Below are 16,988 nucleotides of genomic sequence, written 5' to 3' on the forward strand. Positions count from 1 at the left end.
CATTAACTCTATGCCCTTCCTTTGCTTTTTGGGTGATAGATAACAGGATTATGTACCTTAAAGTTTAAAGGTGTAGCTGACAATGACCTATGAACACTATGAAACCATTGTCTATTTATAGGTTACTGCCTGCATCAATACCACCTTCTGTTTAAGTTAATCAATGTTGTCTTTAATTGATTAGTTTGGGTTGAAAACCTGCCAAAGTGCTGGACTCCTAGGGAGGGGGATAGGGAACATGCTTATTACTGTTTGGTTTCCATGCATGGTAAGATAATTTCAGTATTTACTCATGGTCAAGGAAATATGAAGCAAAATAAATCCTTGCTGTATGTTTTCTCACTGACTATTCAGATTTCAACAGTAAAAAACAAACAAGCAGAAGACATCATGAATGTCTAATGTACAATTTAGGTTTAAAATATGCACTATACTGGATTGTGTGTCAAGCCAAAAAAATCAGTAAGACAAATGTCTTTAAAACTAGTGAGGCTGTAAAGATAGGAAGGCTTATTCTTCTTAGGGAAAATAAAGTATTTAAATTAATGTACAGGAGAGTGCCCAGCTTTTTCTAAAATGTGTAAAAATTAGAGAACCTATTTCCAAAAGTATAGCTTCCACAACAGTAATGAAATTCAAAGTAGCACACACAGATTGTTGTTATTTATTATATGTATATAATTTCATTGAAGTGCACAGCACTGTACAGTTGAATAATAAGTGCACGACCCTGACAATACGAAGTGTTACACACTGCAGACAAAAAGCAGATGAAGTTTAAGGCACTAATCAGAGGGAAAATGAAGCATTTTAAGCATGTGCAACTGCAAAATAGGAACAGTATTTAACCAGCAAATATTTTTGGAAGACTGAACAAAAATAAAATACAATCAGGCAGACTAACAAAAGGGAATTAGTAAAGCAGCTAAACTAAATGTCATTGAGGGTTAGACACTAAACTTCCAACAGTTTCCCCGCTTTAACACCACTTCATCTTAAAATACTTTGAGTATAAGAAAGACAACAGAGAAGAGCAACACAGGAAAGACTCTCCCCTTCAGCTTCTAAAATTGATATATTTTCACCAATGCATCAATTTGTTTGACAAACCCTGGCATGCAGAGAAGGATCAATAACAAGAGAGCAGACATCACTCCCTAGTGGGTCACTACAACAACTTTGCTCCATTCTTTGCTCTTGTCATTTTCACAGTTTTTTGGTAGCTCAGATCACTACTTGTAGCTAGAATAGCCCTAAGGAGGGCATGGGCCTGTCTTATGTCTGCAGTTAACCAAAGCTGTAGAGACTGAAACCAGTTGCCTTACTGAAATTCAGAAACCTTAAGAATGGAAAACTTAAAGAGGAAGCCTGATAATCAGAGAGGTAAAAAGAAAAATGCAAAATCTATCTGTTAGACACACTCACAAGACATGATATTTCACATAGGCAGACCTTACTGCTTGTTGACTCCTAAGGTGAAAAATAGAGTTTTCCTTGACAAATTAAGTATTAGGTTTGGTTTGGGGTTTGTGTTCTTGCTTTGTTGGGGGTTTGGGTTTTTTTGTTTGTTAGTTTTTTGTGGGTTTTGTGGTCTTTTTTATGTATTGGGTTTATTTTTGTAGGAGTGATTGTTTCTGTTGCTGTTGTTTGGTTTTTTTTTGTTTTGCTGTTTTTGTTGTTGCTTTCTTTTTTTTTTTAATCTGGAATTAAAGACGGAATAACGGAATATCAGGCTAAGTGGCTTAAAAGTCATAAAAAAGCTCATCTCCAAAAAAACCCAGACCACTGTTTTGTAATTGCTGCTTTACAGAACCTTTTCATATTTCTGTGGGTCTAGAATAGTCAGCTGTTTGTTTCCATAAACAGCCTAGCAAAGTAGCAGATGTTTCCTCGGGCAGTTATTCAATATATCTAGAAAAAAAAAAAACCCTTTGCCTTCCAGGCTTCTGACAGCTTTGTTTCCAGCTCCTGACTTCTTTTCCCTGCTGAAATGTTCAACCTTTATAGCAGGCCTGTGCAACAGGTGGGCCGTGGGTCTCTTGCAGCTTGAAAAACCATTTGTTTGGCCCATCAGCTGCTGAGAAGCATCATGTACTGTTTGATTTGCCCAGCTGCCAAGAGGCAGCAACAAGATGTCCAGCAGAAAATGTGTATCTCCTAGCTTGTCACTGATCCCTCAGAATGTATGCATCTCCTAGTCAGCCACCTGGTCAACCAGCACATGCATAACTTCACATCATACACAGACGCTGCCTCACAGGTCAAAGAAGTGGCCTAATAAGGAAGATTTGGGATATTCAGAAGTAGTATTTGGCAGGGAGGGGGAGACTGAAACACAGGGGAAAGGAAAATGGGAAAGAAATAATATAAGAAAGCTGAAACAGCATTGAAAAGTTCAGCAGGGAAGGATGTCACACGGGAAAATGAGAATGTATTTTCATTCTCAAAATGAGTTGATTAATCCATTTGGGAACCTTGGCTCTATACTAAACTGAAGCACCTTTGTGCTAGAAGTCCCATGTAAAAATAAATGATAACAAATAATCCTCAGTACTTACTAAGCAGCAATAAAAATGTAATACCTGCTAAACAAGTGTCAATTGAATAAAAATGCAAAATTTACAAGTTTATATATGTATTTAACATTTCTAAGTAGTTTAATGAGAAAAAAAAAGCAAGAAAAAAACCTGGTAAAATGTATAAAGAATCAGATGCTTTCCTTTTCTTGGGTTTAATCAATCAGTACTGTAGAGAACATATGACCATTGGTTTACACCGCATTATATAGATAGATGACCTTGTCTCTGAGGGTCTATGGGTGCAAATGGAATTGCTTTTGGTTAAGAGGAAGGGTGGACACAGAGAGCAAGAGAGAAAATAGAAAGATAGGAGAGAGAAGCCCTGGGAGAAAGATACTACTATTGAAGAGACTCTACAGAGGATAATGGGTAAGAGAAATTGACTTGATGCTGGTCATAACAGTCAGTACCATGGGCAAAATAAATGAAAGTAACACAAAAGAAAAGGCATTTTAGTTAAAATGTGCTGCAAAGAGAACTGATGTACCCAGAAAGTAAACAGATGTCCTGTCATTTAAGGATGTTGAAAACTATTTTTAAAAAAATCATTAGTTAATTTGAGAGAAGTCTTGCACTGCAAAATGTGTCCTGTAACAGCCAACAGTAATCTTCTCTAAGTCTATAAACCATAAACTCCTATAAAACTTAAGATTTAGAGAAATTAGGACAAGAAGTCTAATGCAGCTGGAATTGAAAATAGAGACAGAAAATGTAAGTAGAGGGAGTGACAGAGACTGGTTAAACACATAAAAACACAGAAATTAGTACACTGGAAAACACTGTGAAAGGGAGCTAGTAATAAGAAATGGTTGGCTGACAGTAACGGAGAATGAAGTTGAAGGATTGAGTGGTTTGGACTTACCAGACAAGAACAGGACCCAGTGCCTGAGTATAGAAGGAAAGAGGAGGACAGAAGACATACAGGGTAAGAAAGTAAGCTAAAGTCATCTGAAGAGGAAGAAATCTTGACAAGTAAATGGATGTGTGGCATATGGATAGAGTGTTAGAAGCCACTATCCGCAGATGCCTGGATCTTGATTAACAAGGATATTAGGTGTGAGAAGTTAAAATTAGAGGCTGGAATTATAACTGAAAATGAATAGAAACTCGCATTGAAAGGTAAGCAAAAGAGAGGCAAGATTATGAAATTTGGAAATGGAAAATTAGGCCATAGATAAGGAAGAAACACGAGTAAGAAAGCTTGATGGAGACACTGTTAAATACAGGATGCAAGAAAAGTGCAAGGACAGTTCTGTGCCCAAGGGCATGAAATGTATCCCACGATTGTCTTTATCTCAACAAGTATCTGTAAAACCCCATGGCAAAATGGTCATTCCTTATACCATATTGTTCATAATAAGGTATTACAGTTTATCAGTTACTTTGTTAGCTTTATCACTAGGAACCTAAAGATTCATAGTCCATAAGGTTGTGAAACTTTTGACTGTAGCTTACTTGTAAAAAGGAAAACACAAGGAAAATGTTACCTAGGACATTATTCAAACGGTGCAGCAAAACACTCAACTGTCAAGATATGCCAAAATTAAGATTTGTCATATGAAAGAAACTGAGTTAATAATTTGTGCCTCTTCTGTAAAGCATGATGCCTAATGATGAAAGTATTATATACAAACCAGGTAATATATAAAACATGAGAGCACACAGTGAGCACCAAAAATAGAGAAAATATTGAATATCCATTTATTCAACTATATCCTTGTCCCCTGCACTGAATGAGACAGAGTACTGTGAAAAATACAGTATCTAATCATATAATTAAAGATTATATCACGATGCATACACAAAGACAGTTGAACAAAGGTGCGGAAGACAGCCTTAATTCTACCATTTCCTAATTTCGGAATGCTTGACTTAACAGTCTTGATAATGGCCCTTTTCAGTAAAGTTTTTGATCTCATAAAAAATATCATCACATATTTCCACATGCTTTTGTCCAAGATTTATATATCAGAAGTGGAACTCTGTACACAAGCTTCGCAGAGCTACCAGAAGAGTCTTTTCAATGTGGAAGTCCTTCAGACAGCTATCTTTCAGACACACATACAGCAAGAAAGAAGCAAGGACTGTTCGGTGAGATTATTACACTGATTTTGCTAGTTGAAAAATAAATTTCAAACCAACATAGAAAACAATTTAGGTTAGGTTATCAGACAAATGACTGAAGCTATATCTAGGCAATTTCAACTAATGTGGAGGGCAGCTACAGGGCACCTTTCCCTAGTACTTAGACAGCAAAATGAACACACTAAGCTCTTGGCATGGGCAAAGCTGAATCATAATTTCTTTCTCACTCTTCCTCAGTAGCCTTCAAAGGCCTTACAAGTCACTTCGTACAGGACTATGCAGTCAGTCAGTGGGCTGAGTTGCAGTTGTTTTCTTTCTTTATTCCTGAATCTGCTCAACATCTCCATTTCCTGCCTTGTCTTTACTGAGAGGGAAAGAGACAGACGGTCCTGGAAGGTTTTATGTGCATGGTAGCTAAGTGTCTCTTTTCCTTACATCAGTAAAGCATGGTCTGAAGCCAATCTGAATTATACTGAACTGTACTGTTAATATGAGCCTACAGAAGAGATGGAAAATCAGAAAAAGGCAAGAAGAAACAGTGGGTGGGAAAGGGCTTAGAAAATGTAACTTGATTTTGCTACGGGACAGGGAGAGTAAAGTAACAATCTCATTTGGAGAAAGTCTGATAATGTCCTAGAATGAAAAAAAAGTTGCAGCAGAATAAGGAAAAGAGGTATGAAATATTGAGTGATGGACAAAAGGAACAGAATTTGCATGTGAGGAAAATGCGTAGCTAAGTCAAAACTGACTGAAACAGTGAAGTAGGACAGAAAAAGTTTGAGGACAGGCACAATGCAAAGGGTCTCTCAGAACACAACCAGGCATTTGGGTAAAAAATAAAGGCCTCAGTATTCATGGAAACTGAACAGGGTGAGAAGACTGCGAACAGAAAACAGTGAAGCTGGTTTCAGAAACAGCTGGAATAATGGCATGTAGAAGATGGAAATTAACTGGAAGAAAGTAGAAATGGTACAGGCTGAGGCAACTGCTAGAAAACAGGAAAGAAATAGAGAAGACAAAAAAAATCGCAGCCCGAGAGAGAAAAAAAAATGGTTAAGCTTCCTGTTCTTAACAGGATAGCTTTGGGAGAAAAGTACAAAACAATTTGTGAACAATTTGCGAAAAGGAAGACATGATAGGGATACCACAAGACCATATGAAAAGAATGGTCAATGGGTAAGACAGTGCAGAATTAACAGAAGACAGTTCAGAAGAACATTTTTAGAGGTTCAGATAATGCATAAAGGTAGTGATTAAATGTAATGAAGATGAGTGTACAGGACTTTGGAGATAAACTACCGGGGGACAGAAAACTTGGAATGTGGCATTTATAGCAAAAAATTAATAACACAGGCAGCAAATATGGAGTAAGTAAGTATGAAGTAAAATATGGAGTAAGTATGCAGTAAGTAAGTAAAATATGGAGTAAGTAAGCAGATGGGGAAGAAAATGTCAGTGGAAATAGGAAAGTAAGAGCGGTAGTAAATGTTATTGTTCTAGTGCTTAGTAAGAGGTCTGGTAACAAAACAGTATATAAAAGTCAAACATTATCTTTGTATGGTACCTTTTTGTGTGGGATGAGGGGGTCTTGGGAAACCGGATTGGGAGCTAGGCATAGGCATCTAGTGAACCTACAATATGTATGGAGAAGAGGATAATCTGCTTTATTGTTATTTTAAACAGAAGCAAGAAAGAAAACATTTAAAACCAGTGTCTACACCAGCTCCTAGTAACTTTGTATCTGTTTGTATCGATAAAAAATATGCAAATATATTTGAGACCCATAATGGGGTTATTTAATTATGATTATTTGTTAGTATTTTATGGATATTCCACAAAACTGTTACCTACCCAGTATTTAAAAAAAAAAAAACCCAACCCAACCCTAAAATAAACTGTACAGCTTATTTTTATAGTCTCATACTCAAATTTCTTTTTACTATCACTCCCATCTTACAAAGACTTTCCATAACTAAATCTGAATGAGTGCTACATGATGAAAGATAGAACACAACATACCCCCCCTTATTGACAAATGCAATTATGTTTTACACTTAAATTAGTCCTATTCCTTACTCACAGAAGCGATAACTAAAAATACCAACATTAAATATAACTGCAAGTTGAGAAGTATCCTTTTATTTATAAAAAATAGTAGATAAAATTTTCATTTTTATTATGATTTCCTTGTATATTTTCCTAAATGCTGACATTACACTTGGTATTTCAATTATTTCACTTGCCCACAAAATACAACAGCTTTTCTACCTTTGTTTGCTTAGTCACAGAACTGCATAGCATGCTTAATACAGGAAGTTGAAAGAAAAAAAATAATGATTGTGGATAAAAAGACTATTACCCCTGACAGGCTTTGATACTGATATAGAGATATGTTTGTGAGAGGAATGAGAAGCACGTAAGTATTTCCCTTGCAAGTATTTTTTTTCTCAGAACTTGAAACATGAGATAGTATTGTATTCTTTATTATGGACTATATTGTATATTCTATATAATAATGCTTCTATAATGCATACTAGAGGATGCATTATAATGTATCAGTTACAGATAAAGTGTAAGGATATAATAGAAATATTGCAAAATTGGAAAGATACAGTCTTTGTTGTCCTGATAAAAGTTCAAAAAATATAAGAAAAATCCCAGATTCACTCATTGGAAAGCTTTTACAGAATTTTGCAACTAAATTGTCCAAGGAGCCCATCTGTACTGAGCATGCTTTATCCCAGTGCTGCAGGAATGAAGCAGCTTTTAACCTGCTTCTGTTTCTCCTCATTCCTGCAAACAGTTGCTGTGCTAAATACTGAAATAAGAAGAGAGTGCTCTTCAGTGCTTCCCTCCCTGATATCCAGGTGGATGCAGAAGATGAAACAGAATGTGTACTAAACGCAGTACAGAACTTGATAGGAAGGCAGGGGAAAGCAGGGAATACAGATGGAGATGTGGCACCAAACATAAAAGGCTGGTAATGGTGAATGTCGATGCAACTCGTGAAATGACTGGGCAGGGGGTCAGGGTGGCATGAAACCTGAGTTCAGAAGAGAACACTGGAAGAATGTGGAGTTAGTGAAAAAAAAGGTGTAATGTACAGCAAAGAAAGAGTGACATTAGCCATTGACAAAAGCTGGAAATGGAGTGAGGACGAAGAAGCAAGGAGGAACTGGACAGAGACATGGGGATACGTGCTAAGGGTGACACAGAGAAAAGGGAGCTTATGGTGAAAGGGGATCCTCCTTCCAATATTGGAAGTGAACACAAAGAGTCCTGGCATGTAGCATTACTCATCCACTGCTGACTATTTCTTGAACTCTTTCTGAAACCTGTCACCCTGTAACAGCTGATCCGCAAAGACAACAAGCTCCTATAGTTACAGTTGGGTTGTAGGATTACATATTGTCGTAGGTCTAAAAGTCTGAACTGTTGCATGATAACTAAGCTGAATATTTTAAACCATAAGTAATTGTAAGTCTATTTCTTGCTTCTTTTTTTTTTTCGCTTTTCTTTATAAACAGCCTGTTTTACTTTTATGTTAAGACTGCAAAGTAGAGACAGGAAATGTCAGAATTAAGGTTGCCTTTGCAACATGGTCCAATGTCATGATCAGAATCTATCATGGTCCAGTCTTCAGTTAAATAATGTAAAGATTTTGGGGTTTTTAACCTGCAACACTTTAGACAGATGAATGAAGAAAACGGTCATCATTATTGAGAGTGTTGCCTGTAAAGTCCTTGATTTCATTTGTTGTAGAAATGGAAATATATGAAATGAGCATAAGAAGGCAGAGGTTAGCTGGAAAAGGATGGATAATCATGGTTTAAAAGCTGAAATGCTGTTCCTATGTAGTTTGGGAAAATTCCTTTAGAAATCATACGTCCAAAACAGCCAGTGTTGCTCATATTATAAATATCCAGCTTAGTATCTCAGCCCATAAGTGAAACTGAAATCAGCAGGAACAGTGATTTGAATAACCTGAATACATTTGCCAAAAAAATGCAAAGTCTCCTGAAAAATTAGGTCCTCAACACTTGGAAATTAAGTAGTTTGTCATCTTAATGTGTCTGTGACTCTATTTCCCAGCTTTCAAATTGGAATACTCCAAACTTCACTTCCTTGCAGGCATGCTCTGAAGATAAAGTAATTAATGTTTGCAAAGAGCTCAGGTATTGCAGAAACTAGTGTAACAGAACAGCCTCACAGGAAATTAGAAGTCTGTCTTTGCACCAAAGAAAATAACACAATGACTGGATTATAACAAAATGACATAATGACTGAATTCTTACTAAAAGAATTACATCAAATGGTGCTTTGAATATAGCAGACATTTTATGGGAAGGAAAGCAGGTTTCTGTGATAGCAAACCTAGTAACATGTGCCCACTTCCCAGGCAACATTTAATCTGGCATATTCCAACTGCTGAGTTATTGACTTTGCAGACATAATTAGTTTTAAATATAAATATTTTTGTTTTAATTCGTGTGTTTGTCTTTCATCAGAACTTATTGCCTCTTTTGTATTTGTTTATATGCTCAATACATTAAAAGCTTGTTGACTTTTTCATCTGTTGTTACAGCCTCCTTGTGGCACACCAGTAAAAACTCCTAAGGAGCTAGAAAATGCAATTAAATAACACAGAGAAGATGTCAAACGATATGGTTAAGATGATTGACTTCAAAATGCAAAATAAAGGCAATTGAGAGTGATTACTGGAGCTAATCATTTTAGGCTTGCCTCTGAAAAATGCATCTTCATTTACAATTTAAAACAAATGTTATTTTTACTGTTTAGTATTCACTACGTAGATTTAGCCTGTTGACTAAAGAAGACATTATAACACAAATACTATCTTAAAAATGTGTTCTTTGCTAATATCTTGGTGTTTGCAATACATATATACATTCAAATTCACAGGCAAAGTAATAGCACTCTCTTTAGTATTTCATGTATAAATTTACTCAGCAGGTTTGTTTTATTAAAATGTAAATAATGGGATATAGTAAATGAAAAATCCTAGAAGGGAATAAAATGTTTATCATTAATGTTCAGAGTAGCTTATTGAAACACACCTTTCAGTAACTGCCACTGAATATTAGCTATGAAATTCTCATCATACCTTGAATGATACTCATTAGGTTCAGCCATTTGTATAGTTAAAAGGCTTAAAATGTTTCAAATATACCTTTACAAACATTGTTATCTCAAAAATCTAACTACGCATGCACGCAAAACCTGCATTGAGCATGTCTGAGATTCAACCCAATATTGCTTCAAATTAATTATTCTTCTTTAATTGCTCTGTATAAACAAAAATGACCTATTAATTTAAAGAAAATCTATCAGTACAGAATGTATTCGCTCTTATAAACAAGCAAGATGAACTTGACCTTGTTTGAACTTGTTTTGATGTGGCCCAGATGGTAGGCTACATGCTTGAATAGCAGTCTAAAGCTGAGGAAAAACTCATATAGCAAGATCTAGATTTATAGCCTTTTGCAAATTCCTACCTTGTATTGTCCTTTCAGCATCTGTTCTGCCCCCGCTGCGGTCAGCTTCTATCTCTGGGGTCAGAGAGTCTAGAAACATAGAAAGGTAAGACTGACACATATTTCATTCGATTCTTATAGCCTTTTTACAACCTGTTACTCCAATTCTGAATTGATTCTGACAAATCAACATTTGTCAGTTTTTTTAATGTTGAACAATGACTGGAGGCAAGGACAATTTTTTGTTAGACTAGGAAGATTAATGAGCAATAGATTTTTCAAGCATAAAAGGGGGGAGAAAAAGAAGAAAAAAAATTGACTTCTCAAGCTAATAATATAAAATTGTACTAGTTTGAACATTCTCTCCAGTGAGTTTATTTGCACACACTATATAAAGTAATAAAACAATAAAGAGAGAGGCATCGCTGGAATTAAGGAAAGAAAAGAGATTTTCTTTCTTTTCTCTCCCATCATGTTATAAATATTCAATATAACAAGCTTCTTTTGGCACTTAAATTAAAAGTTAATGACACTGAGGCTTCTTACCATTTAGGACCCTTAGACTATCTGTTGAAGCTGCCTGTTTCAGTGTCTGTTCTGCTTGCTCCCGTCGTTTGGTCTCAAATTCAAGTGCTTCCTGCAATTTCCTCTTTGCTTTCTTTTCCTTCTTTAGCCTTTTCTGAATTATTGCTAGGAAAAAAGAAATTCAGTGAACTCAGAATCAGACTTGAAACTTTGCTACACAATTACCTATTAAGAGTTCCAGAAATGCTACAAATGCAACAATTCAGATAAACTGATGAATTTACAACAATCTCAATTACTTGAAATGTACTGGAATCACATTGGGATATCCACAGTACTGAAAACTGTAAGTGATATTCAGTTATAGCATATATTTTGTTTATAAACAGAAGAGAACCTGTGAACATCCAAATCAGAAAACCAGCAGTGAAATGTTCTTTTGCACATCTGACATTGATAAGCCTCTGTCTCTAAAGATAAATGATTTTTTTTTTTCAGGATTAAGTGCACCGTTTTGTTATTGCCCATAATATATGGTATACACAGAGCAATGAAGTTCTTCCCTGTCGGCCTGCCTGCCTGCAGCTTCTCTCCCACCAGAGGGAGATCCAGCTGCTTGGGTGCCCAGGCTGCGGGAGGAGTTCAGACCCCACTTTGCTGTGATTCTCATTCCTTGCGGAGAAGCACTGACTTTTCTAACTCCCCTCCAACCTGCTTCTTCCTGCAAGCCATTCAACTTCTTGATGTTCAGTCTCTTCCCATATATTTTTCTTATCCACATTTCCCTTTGTCTTTTCTTTTTCTAGCTCTGTTGGTTCCTATCCCTTCAAGCAACTAAACTTGAACTCACAGCAAATCCTTTACAGCGCTGGATCCCTCAGCCAAGTAAATTTTACTTTGCTTTGTCAAGTGGGAGACAAAATATTAGGAGAGGAAGGAGTATTTTAAAATTAAGCATTAGAGGCCCCTAATTTAGAAAAACTATTTCCTTGTATCTCTTCAGTTCAAATTGTACAAGGGAAATGATTGCATTGCAAAATCAGAATGCAACTTTATCAGTTTTCTTTTCCATGTTACCAGTGACTTACAACCACTAAATTAAAACTTGCATGATCCGTAACTGAAGGAACATTATCACAGGTTGTGTACTTCATGAAAAAGATAATGCAATCCATTTTTTTCTACTCGATAAAAAAGAGAGCCTGTATATAAATCATGTAAAATCAGAGAGCATATCACTGTCTCCCCCACCACATCTCAACCTTTTTTATGTAGCCCATTTGTGGTTTTCAGGGAGGTGAATGCTAGAAGATTATTTCTCATGAGATCTTCCCGGATAACCTTTTCCTGGAGAGTCTGTTATTTTGATACTAACTTAAAAATTATCTACTACTGAAGAATTCTTTACACACACTAAAGGAACTATCCTTACCAAAACCAGATAGAAGGTGATACTAGGTTTGACTGCCAAGATCTGTCTAGCTCTCCATCTTATCCCAAAGTAACCTCTAATAACGCCTAGGGATGATAGCTGGAAAAGGTGAAAATATACTTCCATCAGTTCATACTCCCCATTTCCAATAGTGTGGGATGGTGGTATCTTTCAAAAAATGCAAATATCAAAACTTGTAAAGGGAAACATCATTGTCACTATTTAATTTATATGCTAAGAATAACCACTTATGGGGAGATCTTGGATATTTTGTATTGTTATACAGAACTGTTCAGACACAAAATGAATATAAGCACATACCCTGTAGTCAGAAGAGCTACATAATTTATATCCAAGACTTTGGAATTTTGGTTCTTTCTCATTTTGTATAGTACCAACTACTTTACTGGCTAATTAGCTTACACTATCAAAGAACAGCTAGTATCTGTACAAAGGCTAAACTAAATACATTTTGAATCATTGCACGGTTTTAATGTTTTCATTATAAGTACTTTGAAAGTGATTGCAATAAATGAGAAAGAAACATATGTTGTGTTCTGAATTAAAATGTCATCATGGCTGACACATTGTAGATGTGACTACAGCAGTCAGAGCCAGAATTAGCAAGCCCTTACTGTGTAGCTGCTCACAGAAGAGATATTATCCTACTTTCACCAGCTGATGAGACACATCCTACAGCCTTAGGAATCACTAATTGGAATACTTACAAAGAAGGAAAGAAAAAGTACAGTAAATAAGTGGCTCTGTAGAACATACAGTAGCAGCAGTGAATTTAATGCAAAAAAAAAGGCAAAAATATTCAGATGCAGCAACTGAGGAAAAAGATATTCAGTTGTGTTAACATGATAAACAGAAGGTAGATATTGCTAATGCTCAAGGTCCCATTCACCTAATGGGTTTTGACCTGTATGTGACACAGTGACTCGTGTTTCTATGCTGTAGCTTTTAAGTGTATTTCAATTTTTTCACATGGTATCTCTTAACTTATCAGAGATGTGGCATACTTCTCCAATCTTGCTCATGCTTTCATTAAGATATGTGAAACTTTAAAACATGACACTTGTTATCTGGAAAACTGATAGCAGGTAAAGCCTCCTATGTATTTTTCTACCTTTAATGGAAGAATAAATTCTCACAATAATTACAGTCTGGCCTTATTTTTTCTCTACTACATGGATCTGTTTTTAAAGAATAATCCATCATTTCAGTTTCTTTGTACAGAAGTATCCAATAGCAGAGACAGTCATTATATTTGCTCTGCTGCATACCACCATTAAGTGTTCAAATCCATTCCTCTTTGGTCTGACACTTTTACCAGTGCAGTATTACCATTAGAGGACACATATAAAAAAGCAAATAATGCATCATGCTGAAAATAACACTGTCAATTATTTCAGTATCCTGAATAAAATATGGGACTATCCCATGCTCTTTTCTGACATACAGTTTTGTGTAAAATTAATTTTATTTAATTTTAACTGCTCAAAACATATGTTTCTAGTCCATCCTAGTCAACTATATTCCCTCTGGAACTAAAAGGAAGAGAAAGAAGTCTTCACAGCGTAACTGACCCCACTTACCTGTCAGAAAACAGGATATATGAATCTCTTTCTTTATTGACCAGAAAGGAAACTTATATTAACTTGAATGAGGCACTTCACTTCTAGTTGGCATAACTCAGGTAAAGACAGATGCTTCCCCTCTCCCCTCCAACCTTTCCTATTGCCCATGTGATTGCCCAGTACCAGAAAGGTATACATATTTGAGCTGTTCTGAGACACAGAGGTAAAAGGATTCACATCCTAACATGTCTTTTACAAAAATTTAGAAGTGTAAGAAGTGCAACAGTACTGAGAAAAATGGGTCAGTTGTGGACAAAGGGATAATTCATTGCACATATGTGGTAATTGTTAATAATAACTGTCTTTAAAAAAGTGCAGTCAAAATTTTAAAAAGGGTGATTACTGATGTCACAGTCCTACCCTTTAATGGGTCAAGACATGAATCAGGATTATATTGTGTACTTACTGCTAGCATGTTAGTTAAAGATATAATAATATTGGTTGGGAATTCAAGTGTTCTCAGGATTCCTTATTTAGCTGGTTCCCAGATAATTAAACTGGACAAGAAGAGAGTTATAAGTCTAGTCCTGCAAAAAAATAATATCTGATTTGTCATAGTCTGTGTTAAACAACAAGTTAACAGAGGTTAACTGTCCCTGGCAAAGTAATTAGACATCCTTAAAGAGCAAGACATACATATCCAGAAAAGTAGATACAAAAAGAAAGATGGGAACACGCTCATAATGCAAATAGTTAATGCAAATCACTGTAAACCATCTTACCTTTAAATCAATGACATATTTGAAAATCTTTAACATGTATATGGTTGACAGTGAGCTGATGTTAATATTTGATATTCTACTAATACTACTGACTTATTAAGAACCTTAACAGTTTCTCCTACAAATGTGTTTGATCAACTATGCATTATAAAAGTCATGAATTATTACTATCTTTATATTTATTACATATGGTTTGCCTACATAAGCAATATATGACCCTAACACATACGAACAGAAAAAAAGTTCCTAAAACTTGATATAAATTGTAATTACGTAGCTAGCATTTCTTATAATGATCACAACTTGCCAAAGTCCATAACAGCACCTATGGTATTTATAATTAAGTTGTATATTACAGGTGTAATAAGTAACATTCACGTAAAACTTTGAGAAAAAGTTCCTTGTTCCAAATCTCATGAAGAACTTATGCATAATCAGGCAGGTTGTAAAATGTCTTGCATTGCAGTCAGCCTGAGGTAAGGGGAAAAGTTTTGATCAAATACAGGTGTTTGATAAAAGATTAGGTTTCCTAAGGAAATAAATTACAAGGTGTTTATGTCTGCTTAATTAAGTTACCTCTGTTCTTCTGCTCCACAGCCAACTGCTTTTCAAGTGTTTCCCTCAGTTCTCGTTCCCTGAAGAGCTCCATCTTCAGCTCTGTCTTTTCCAGCTGGACTTGTTTTTCTTGAGCTCTGGCATTGTCTATAGCAACCTTTAGTAGACCCTGTTCAAAGATTAAGTTGGATAATGACTGAAGAATGTTAGAACAGCTGACATAATAACTAACTTCTGTTATTTTTCCTTGATTAGTCATGTGATATTTTACAAATTAAATAATCCTGTTACTGGGTCAAAGCCTCTCAGTTAGCAACAACAATTTTTTACTGGAATTCATTTTAACAGGTGGGCATAAATCTTTAAAAGATGGGAGTCAAGCTTTCCCAGAAAACATAAACCCACCTTTGACTGTGCATGTATCTAATGTGAAAAAGCTATCAAGAAAGATTTATTCTTTTTTAGAGATAAAGAAGACATGCCTCCATCAGGGACTTGCCTGTGACAAAACAAAAAAAGCTATCCCATTGAAAAAGAATTGGCAGGCTCACAATCACATCATCTACAAAATGCGAATTTCAATCTCTAGCACAACTCAAGCAAATGGAAATTACTAAAGCAAGAAAGATTCTTTTAAAGGGTTGCCGTTTTTCTCCTTATTGCTGTTAACTACTATTTTTTTCAAATATTTTAATTTTTTTTTTCATAGAGTTTCAAAGAAAGATACAGTTATTGGGATGTTAAGCAGAGGACAGTCGCAAAGGAGGAAGATACCTCTGTTTTAAAAAAGTCCATTCCCTGACCTTGTACAATTGTTATCTCACAGCAGAGGACAAAACACAATCATCTCTCAATTTCTTGACCTGGGATGGGTGAAATAAACTGTTAACTTATTTTGCTGTTATTGTATCAGAAAATACTGATTCAGCATATTCTAACCTTCTAGAGAATTTCAACTTCACAGTTACTTGGTTTTTGCAAGGAAACAGGAAGATCCCAGCACAGCCGATAACTAATTAGGACACTGAAATAGGGTATGAAAAAGAAGAGGCAAAACTGAATCAAAATAAATTAATGTGGAATGAAGAAAGAATTTCTTTTCCATTTACCAGAAGCCTGGCCTTCAGGCTCTCAGGTCTACACCTGAGTCAATCCTCTTGAAGCTATCATAATGGAGTAAATAATTAAGCACGGATATGCATATATGAACCTCCATGGGTATGAACGTAACTCGTCTGTATCCTAGGCAAATCTCCTGACAACTTAACTTTAGAGATAATTTGACCCAAGAGAGATTTAATTACTGATATAAAGCAAAACAATACCAACAAGAGAGACCGAAGAGTACTCCCCAGTAGCTCTGCTAGGGAAACATTCAGCTAACAGATAAAGGAACATACTCCAGATCTGGGTTCAGAACAACCACACTACAGACATAAAATCAGGTCCCCCAACTCCCAAGTAATCTTCCTCACACCTCAGGCACGCTTCCTAAATTGGATTCTGGGTTGCATGTTTTTTCATTAAAATCGTTTAAAATAATTCCAAAAAGGAATGGAAAAAGAAGTCAGCATGGTGATACTTTAGAAATGGAAAAAGTATTTTTCATGAGTATTAGTCTGCACATTTATCCCAGTAGTCTTCTGAATGTCAATGCCTGCTTTGAAATGTCCTTCGAACTTCTAAGTCTGTTTTCAGAGCCTGTTGTTTTCAGTACTTCTCATCCTCATTCTTAACTGAATTATTGCCTCAAGTGTTGCTCATTCGGAGCTTAATGCTTTGCAGCTCTATTACACTTCAATCTATTGAAGTCCACAGGAGCTGAAAGAACGCCACACCTTCTGACTGCAAGGCCCAGATGGTCACCAAAATTATATACACTATGTAAACACTGAACCACATTTGAAAATGTCTAACAGTGGTAACATACCAAATGTGCTTACAAATACACT

At 35.8% G+C, this 16,988-nt stretch overlaps 1 protein-coding gene across 3 annotated transcripts in view; it reads right to left on the minus strand.

Moving 5' to 3' along the window:
• The window catches only part of DACH1 (dachshund family transcription factor 1), a 366,347-nt gene that overhangs the window by 24,914 nt on the left and 324,445 nt on the right, over nucleotides 1–16,988 (minus strand). For all 3 annotated transcript variants that reach the window (XM_005148107.4, XM_031048082.2, XM_031048083.2), the window contains 4 exons: nucleotides 15,058–15,205; nucleotides 10,706–10,849; nucleotides 10,181–10,249; nucleotides 6,229–6,295 (listed from right to left, as the gene is read on the minus strand). In XM_005148107.4, coding sequence (XP_005148164.1) covers nucleotides 6,273–6,295; nucleotides 10,181–10,249; nucleotides 10,706–10,849; nucleotides 15,058–15,205 — 384 coding nt within the window. In that variant the 3' untranslated portion in view covers nucleotides 6,229–6,272. The remainder of the gene's footprint in view (nucleotides 1–6,228; nucleotides 6,296–10,180; nucleotides 10,250–10,705; nucleotides 10,850–15,057; nucleotides 15,206–16,988) is intronic.

The sequence above is a fragment of the Melopsittacus undulatus genome, chromosome 2 (genome assembly GCF_012275295.1).
Source record: "Melopsittacus undulatus isolate bMelUnd1 chromosome 2, bMelUnd1.mat.Z, whole genome shotgun sequence".
Lineage (NCBI taxonomy): Eukaryota > Metazoa > Chordata > Aves > Psittaciformes > Psittaculidae > Melopsittacus > Melopsittacus undulatus.